At 45.1% G+C, this 8,665-nt stretch overlaps 1 protein-coding gene across 2 annotated transcripts in view; it reads right to left on the minus strand.

The window, feature by feature from the left end:
* TNIK (TRAF2 and NCK interacting kinase) overlaps window positions 1-8,665 on the minus strand; it is a 354,942-nt gene that overhangs the window by 38,604 nt on the left and 307,673 nt on the right. For both annotated transcript variants that reach the window (XM_003794663.2, XM_003794666.2), the window contains 3 exons: window positions 7,144-7,241; window positions 6,328-6,351; window positions 645-829 (listed from right to left, as the gene is read on the minus strand). In XM_003794663.2, coding sequence (XP_003794711.1) covers window positions 645-829; window positions 6,328-6,351; window positions 7,144-7,241 — 307 coding nt within the window. The remainder of the gene's footprint in view (window positions 1-644; window positions 830-6,327; window positions 6,352-7,143; window positions 7,242-8,665) is intronic.

Raw genomic sequence — 8,665 nt, forward strand, 5'->3', positions numbered from 1 at the left:
CAGGCAGGTGTAAACACACACAGAGACACAGACAGGACTGCAGAGACCGACAGGCAGGTGTAAACACACACAGACACACAGACAGGACTGCAGAGACCGACAGGCCATGTGTGGCAAAGATACAGACCACAGAAAACCAGATGGAGTCAAAGGACAATAAAGAGGATGGAAGGGAAAAGTCACAAGTGGCAGCGTCTCTGCATGACCACTGGACTCGGGATCACATGCTGGGGTGCTGGTCCACGCTGCTGTGCCCCCACACCCCACTAATGTTTGGTGGTGGTGGTGATGGGTACATGTTTGGTGCTAATTTTAGTTCCTAAATGTTGCTGCCCCCCATGTCACTCTTTCAATCCCATGGGGAAAGGCACTTGCCAAGTCCTGTTGTCTAAATTGTCCTAGAGATGCAAAGAACCAAGAGACCCAGCCAAGGGACCGTCACCCCGATGACACGGGGAAAGTTAGGTAAACACAGCCCTGTTGAAATGTGTGTGTTCTATGCGGTGGTGGGAAGAGGCATTTGCAGAACTAAGCAAAACCCAAATCCCTAAGTCAACTTATCTTGCCAGGGACCCATATACCATCGTGTATTTAACTCCTGTTTTCTGTCCTTTTGTTCTGGAAGCCCAGTTCCCTCCTCTTACATCAGCCTGGGGATGTCGCTGACTGCCACGGTCCCGTCATGGGTCTCACTCTCCCCCTCCTCTTCCTCTTCCTCACTGCTCTCGGACTCCTCACTGGAAGAGGAGTAGTCGGTCACCTTCTTCAGGGGGCGATTCGTTTCCTCAATCCGGAGTTCTCGTAATTCTTTGGCTAATGCCGTCAGATCCTACAAAACAGAAGTTTGTTCAGCACATGAAAGGCAGATACAACCCAAGCTATTCTCTCAGCAAGTCAGCACTCCAGCGAAAGCAAGGAAAAGCAGCTGTCTGTGTGACTGTAACACACAGTCGCTGCATGGAGCTAAGAAAACGATGCTTGTGGCGTGTAGAGAAGCTAGAAAGGATGAATCAATTTAAACTTTGTTCAAAACCAGTAGCTAGACTGACACTGTTTAGTTCTGAATGGACATGTCTCTACGTGCATGTGTATGTGTGTGCACACACATACAAACACTGAGCCCTTATTTTATCTTGGAAAGGTAAAGCCCGCCACCCTCAGAGTTAATGGGAAAGGATGTGGGGTTAGAAATTGTCCCTAGTATTCTGGGACTCCTGCAGTGATGGCTTCCCCCCATGGCTGTCCTTGCACCAAAAGTCTAGCATCAGTCACGGAACAGAGTGAATCCCGGGTCCCCGGGCCCGTGGCTCATCGTGTCATCATTCCCTGGAGAGTAGAGGGGCCACGTCAGGTCACAGCCCGCCCTGAAGCCTGGGCCACTTAAATTTGTAGCCGCAGAGCTGAGTAAATCAACAGGGGAAAAAAAGAGGAGTTCTCTTCCAAAATGATGGGTGTTTCATTTTCTTTTGTTTTAAATTCCAGCCACCTGGCAGAAACCCTGGCAGAGAACACAGACATGAATGTGCAAACACCAAGAGGAAGAGATAATTTTTCAGTTTTCCATGAGCATGATGAAACTGTCAGCCTTATGGATGTGATGATGGGGTATTAGTCACCAGGCGCATGGCAGGCAGCGTGAACCCGCCTGCCTTGTAACTCACATGCTTTCAGAGCAATGCAGAGGGAGCTGTTCTGCAAAGCGGCTGCTCTGATCTGCACTGGCCAGACCCCTACAGCACACAGCATGCAAAGGAGGGGAAGCAATTCGACATCCAGCTTACCATTTCTCCCTACATTAGTGACCATGTGGGAACCAGAGCATTCAGTGAGAGACAGGGGTTAGGGAGAAAGAAACTTGTTGAAAAATACTAAATCTCACAGTTTTTATGCCATATTCTCTCTTTATTTCAATCCAGAAATGTATTCTATTTCCCCAGTTCACTCGATGTAGGGTTAGAGACATCTGAGTGACCTGAATGACTTGTGATAATCTATCCTAACTGGTTAGAAGAAAAGCTGTGATCAATGTCTATAGGTCAATGATAATTATAACTTTATTCTGAGAAGACGACAACAAGCCACACCTCTCTCTGCTGCTGCCTGTACACCGGGTGTTGCTACTGAGGGTAAGATAGAAGGGGAGACCCTCAGGGGGTTTCATTTGGTCTAGAAATTTAAGAAGTTCAAGGTGTTATCGAACAGAAAGCAATAGTGACTTTTAAATTTGTTCTGAAGTTACTTAAATAGAAGCCCTTGGGAAAAGGAAGTCCCTGAACATTCAGACTGTGCGTCCTGTGCACAGACAGCTGCTGGGCCCTGCACACCGCACACCTGCACACACCTCAGTCCACCCAGCCATGAAGTGAAAGCAGAATTGTATTACAAAGGCTCAATCACGTTTCGATATAATGTATACTATAAAAAAAAAGAGGAAAAACTGCCATACAAACAGAATTTTATGCAAATTTACTTCTGGTTTCTTTGGCAATGGGTCCAAACAGGAAAAGCAAATCTCTGGATTTCAGCTTCTTACTTACTTCCTCTGACAACTGCTGGTGCTCAGCTTTAGCTGCACTTGAGGACATTAGGGAAACATATCTAGACATCTGCTAAGGTTACTAGAAGAAAAGAATATAATCCCTCTAAACCAGTAAAATGTAACAAATTAGATACATTTATTTTATATGTTGATGTCTGTTAGGACCTTATTAAGTCTCATCAAAGGATATAACTAGTATTTAAAATGTTACTTATCAAAAATAACATTTTATATAATGTAAAGAGAGAATATGGTTTTACAAAGTTTATTTATATTACCAGTAATCCTGTGAATATAATATGACTAGCTATGATTTATTTAAATTAATAACACATTTTCCCCAGAGCTTGATTTTGTTACCCTTGACATTTCAAAACAAGACAAAATAACTTTTTTAAAAATAAAAATTATTTGGAAATATTTAGTTAGTCCACAGATTACTGCTTTAAAGAAAACTTCACTTATTAAAATGACCTAAATTTTTCTAAATACTGACTCTAAAATTCTGACCTGCTTTATAATTTCACTTTTAATTAGAATCTTTTTTGCTTCTGTGTTTTAAAAAAGCTGTATTTCCTGAAACATTCAAAATAATCGAAAATTCCTTTTAAGTTTAATTGGCAACAGCTTGAAGGGTTAGAAACATGAATATCCCATAGGGACAAGAATGAGTATCTCAAAAGCAACACCTCAGAGGAAATTAATCTTCCACTGCCAACAGCATGTATGTTCAGCTGAAGTTCTGTTTCTCAACCATCCGCTACAGAAACATTTGTGATGTAAAGTCACAGGGAACAGACACGATCTAAAGCTGACACCCTGGGTCCAGATCCATCTTTACACACTTTATTCTCAGACAATACCCATTTTCTCCATATATAGAAAGACTTTGTAGTAATTTATTGTTTGGCTGTCTCAAGCCCAAAGCTAAAATTATTATTATTATTATTTTTTATAGAGACAGAGTCTTACTTTATTCCCTTGGTAGAGTGCCATGGCGTCACACAGCTCACAGCAACCTCCAACTCCTGGGCTTAGGCGATTCTCTTGCCTCAGCCTCCCGAGTATCTGGGACTACAGGCGCCCTCCACAATGCCCAGCTATTTTTTGTTGTTGTTGCAGTTTGGCTGGGGCCGGGTTTGAACCTACCACCCTAGGTAAATTGGGCTAGCACTCTACCCACTGAGCCACAGGCACTGCCCCAGAGCTAAAATAATTTTAAAAAGGAAAAGAAAATTCTATTTAGCATGAAAATGTGTAACTGAAAAAAAATATGGCAAAGTGGTATAAGATTCTCTACTTCATATTATGGAGTAAATGTGAAGATAGTTAAAAGGTTCTGACCCAAGGTTTTTTTTGATGTAACACTTTTGAGAATCGACTTAATGTAATTTTTATTCAGGAAAGCTTAATTTGACAATTATGTTCACCTTGCCTAAAAAGGTGCTCTTCTGGGTCACTTTTTAGAAACACTGTAGTTTATTCCAATTTTAGTTCGATTTTTAAGAACTATAATTTTGTTAAAAGATTTTAAGTTGGATTTTTCTTTATGTATTATACTTATTTCTTTTTTTAGAAAATCTAAAGATATGACATTAGGCAAGTCACTTAACTTCAGAGCTGGACCACTGGTTTTTACTCAACTTCCATCTAATCTGTGGGAGTGTTCTGGAACTTTCCAGATTCCTACATACTATTGGATAAAAACTGGGAAACAAGGATTTGCTATGCATAATCTTCAAATCATAATTAAATAATATGTATTTAATACAGCCTTTACTTTTAAATTAAATAATTACAGACCATGCTACAAAATCTCACACACCACTAGAAAGTAATGCCAAATTAATGTACACTCCTCTAAACGGATTTGTATGAAAAATTAAACCATTTAATTAGCAAGTTTTCAAAAAGAATTTTAAGACTCTTCATGTCAATCCTGCTTATCTAAATGGCAAACAGTCACTGAGAGGGAAATCATAGCAAAACCCACAAATGGAGAAGGGAGAAAAGGCCCAGTGCTAGAAGGATCTCAGCAGAGGCACCTCTGACACTTTGGCCAGGTGACCCCTCCCCGCGGAGTGCTCCTGTGCACCTGAGGCCTGCTCAGCAGCACCCTCTGCGGTACCCTCGAGGAGCACTTTCCAGCCGCAACCCAAACTGTTTCCAGACTTTGCCGAACCTCTCACCCAGGTACAATCCCTCCAGTCTCCGGAGGGAAGGGGACTGCAGGAACTGTACCTGGGTGAGACACCGTGATCCCTGTGCCCTTCAAGACACAAGCCGGAGTCGCCTGGGGCTTTTGGCCCCACATCTTCTGGTATGCAGCTGACAGTCGCTCAGTCACTTGCAATTACTTCCCTATGTTGCCCCCCCCCATCTCTGTCCAGCATGCTGCAGTACACTAAAATGGATAAAGTGATTTTTAAACGTCTAAAACATCCTGGGTTAACCAGATGAAACCCACAAGTGCCCCGTTCTCACATCAGCCCGGTCCATGCCAATTTCTGGATTCACAAAATTCCTCTCAAATTCATGTGTGTGTCCCCACCAACCATTCTGTTGGCAACCACAACACCATCTATTTCTTTACCTGTTCTGGGAGGAAATGGATGGAAGTTGTGATAACCACCATTCTTCTTGCTATTATGAGGGAAAGGGGTGAGCAAGGCCACGGCACAGAGCAGTGAGAAATATTCTGGTCTTCCTTTCTATGAAGGCCATCCACACACTGCAGACATGCAGGACCCTTTGGCGACAGTAACAACTTCCTACATCACTCTGAAGACTGGATGCGGGGTGACATGCTTCTCCCATCTGCCAAACAACCCTGGGCCTCCCATCCGAACCCACATCAGGTCAAGACCAACGCATGGCTTCCCGCCACACTTATGCTTCGGCAAACGCTTCTGCACGTTGCCCCAAGTGATCCTTCACAATCTTGCCCGTGGGGCAGGGCAGGTATTTTCATTCTCACTTTACGGACGAGGAGACTCTGGCTCAGAGAGGTTATGACACTAGTCCCAGCCAGTTACGTGCTGGGGGCCAAGACTTGGATGCAGCTTGGTGAGCTCAAAGCCAGTGCTCTTCCATATAATTTCACAAACATGGTGCTCAGCGGAGCTGCAGCCATAAAGCCGTATGGCAGACTTTAGATGCCATGCATTTGGAACTGTTTGCAAGGCCTGGCTCTTTAAAAAAGTCTGCTGTGCTGTGTTCATGCAGTTCTGACAAATGCATAAAGGTGGTCATCCTTCCTAGCCTATGTTCGACAAAACTATGTATTTTCCTCTTGGAAAAATGTCTTCATAGATAAGGAAATAAAGTCATGTAACTCACTAGGATTCATCAACTAAAGCTGATGATGCTAATACCCCATACAGTTAGCCTAGTGACACCAATGACTCCTGGCTCACAAACAACACACCAGGAGTGTGAGGTCCCCTAGAGCGGTGTCTCCTCATTCTCGGTAAAGCCACTGTGTGCTGTCACCCGGCACAGCTGGGAGTACAGGCTGGAAGGGGACAACGCCACTCACAAGGCACTGGCTCTTGTTACGAGCCAGACTGGAACATTGGGAAAGTGGCATTTTAGCTTAGAAGGAAAATGCCGACTTTTAGGTCTCTGACATTTACAGAGGTAGGTCTGAGGTCTTTAAACTCCCCAGCAGACCATGCATGTGAGCAGCTATGAATCTACAGCCCACTGGCTACTCTCTGACTGTCAGCATCAGGGAATGAGTTTCATTGACAAATCATGATATGACCAAGAGAAAAGGCAATACTGACCTCATCTATCGCTTTCTTATAGCTCTGAGATGAGAGGAACCCAGTCCAGAAGAGTCCACAGAAGGGGGCAAAGCCAGAGGAAAGGTGGCAGGTTAGACACAAAATTGGAATCATTAGTGCAAAACTGGTAACCATAAAAGGGCAAAGAGAACCTCAGCTACGAATGATGCAAGTTCCTTTGTTATCACTCTCAGTATACATCCTCACTTTAAGTTATAAAAAAGAGAGGTAAACCAAAGGCTTCACATTCACTACATAGAAAATATTCTCAGAAAATTTAAATAGAGTAAATGGATAGTAATGCATCCTAAATTAATTTTCAGCTTTCAAATCTTAGCCTCTGAGCTCTAATTTCCTTCTTTGAGGCTATAGCAATGAGTTGGCAGGCCCTGTCACACCACACTTGTCAAGTCTGGGTCCAGAAAATACAGGCCCAGAGATACTATAAGTAGCAGAAAAGCTGTACTATTAGGTCATGTGGACAGCAACACAGAGAAAGAGCAGAGGAGAAAAGAGAGATCTACTTCTCCTTAACTGCTAGTTTCAACATCTGTTGCCCAAGTTGCTGAGTATAAATTATGGAGTTATTTCTCCTCCTGTTTTATCTCTAAGGGAAAGCCGATGACCAGCAAAATGTCCAAATGCAGGGGACAGCAACCCATGACCTGTTCAGTTCTTTCTTATCAGGTCTGACTTCCTTTTAGATGTTTCCAGCACCCATTCTTTCTATTAATCTCAACAGCTTTGTCCATAATCCCCGACTACTCTGTCCTGTGGTAAATGAAAGGAGCTCATGACTCTCAGAGAGGCACTCACAGCTGGTCGGCTGGGCCGGGTGATGTCCCTGGATTCTTCTGGCTTCACCTTAGCAGGCTCGTGGGGGAGCACAGGGGATCCCTCCGACTTGCTGTTGGCTGGTGGGAAAATCAGAGAGCCAAGGAAGAGACGACCATGAGAAAGGGCTGAGCCACCCATGACGAGCCACCCCTTTGGGACAGCTCAGTGGGCGTACCACTCACTAGGCAATGACATACACCCACGGAAAGACAGTAAAGTTCAGACACTTTCAGCATATAACCTGGAAGACACTAGTAACCATGAAAAAAACTGTAGCAAGCTGCACTCCTCGCACCCACGACAGGCCAAGCAAGTGCATGTCGCCCCTTGTTTAATCCTCACTCCTGCCCAATGGGGTGGTGCCACTGTACCACTTTCTGGGGGACACTGTCTCAGAGGGATGGCACTGCTGCCTGAGGTTAGCTGGGGCCTGCTGATTCCTGAGGTCCTCAGTCATCTTGCAAAATCTGTTTTAAGTTCTGTGCTTGGCATCTTCCTGACCCACCAGGAGAGGTTATTTTGATGAAGTTTTGTGAGAAAAAGAAAGAAAACCCATTTTATGTGGTAGAATGGTTTGTAAATGGGGGTGGCAGTATTCTGGGCCCTTTAAGGACAAAACAGAGTGAAGGTGGGAAGGAGGGTTGGTGACAAATGGAAGTGTCCCCAGACGGGGCAGATGGGGTGGGGGGGAGTGTGCCCCAGGTGCAGTGTGAGCAGCATCTCCCCAGGTGGGGGGGGCCCTGGGTGCAGTGTGAGCAGCATCTCCCCAGGTGGGGGGGCCCCAGGTGCAGTGTGAGCAATGTCTCCCCAGGTGGGGGGGCCCCAGGTGCAGTGTGAGCAATGTCTCCCCAGGTGGGGGGGCCCCGGGTGCAGTGTGAGCAGAGTTGCTCCAGCCTAGACCCCTGGCCAACAAGAGGCCACCTTAAGGAGGGGAGATTTTGTTTTGTTTTAAAGTGGTCTTTGCTGGGTGGGATACACCAGGGACATAAAATCTTTCATAACCGAGCAAGACAAGAAGCTGAAGGAAAGAATGTAAGAATTAAGCCAAAACTAGGTCAGAGAATTAGCATCATGTGTATAAGCCTGGTTTTCTTTAATATTTTCTCTAGTACGAAATTGCTTATAAATGGAGAAAAGGGAAGGGATGGCAGTTTTCTAAGTTAAGAAAGTTTATATTTGGATCAGGGAAACAAAGGAGTTCAGTGGCTGCGCTGGGCTGTGCCAGTGGTCAGAGGAGGTGCACGAGGCAGCCGTGGGCCAGCCCCTACCTCAGTGAAGGGACAGTCCTTAGGTCACAACAGATCCAATTCCCTACACCACCCCAGGGACTGTCCCTATGCCACCCAGAGATAGCCTCTACGTCACCTCAGAGATGGTCCTCAATGTACCTCAGAGAGTCCCCTACACAGAGATGTCCCCTCTGCCCCCTCACAGATAGTCCCCTACGTCACCTCAGGGACAGCCCCCACATCATCCAGAGATGTCCCCTCTGCCCCCTCAC

The sequence above is a fragment of the Otolemur garnettii genome, unplaced genomic scaffold (genome assembly GCF_000181295.1).
Source record: "Otolemur garnettii isolate 467f Iridium unplaced genomic scaffold, OtoGar3 scaffold00084, whole genome shotgun sequence".
Lineage (NCBI taxonomy): Eukaryota > Metazoa > Chordata > Mammalia > Primates > Galagidae > Otolemur > Otolemur garnettii.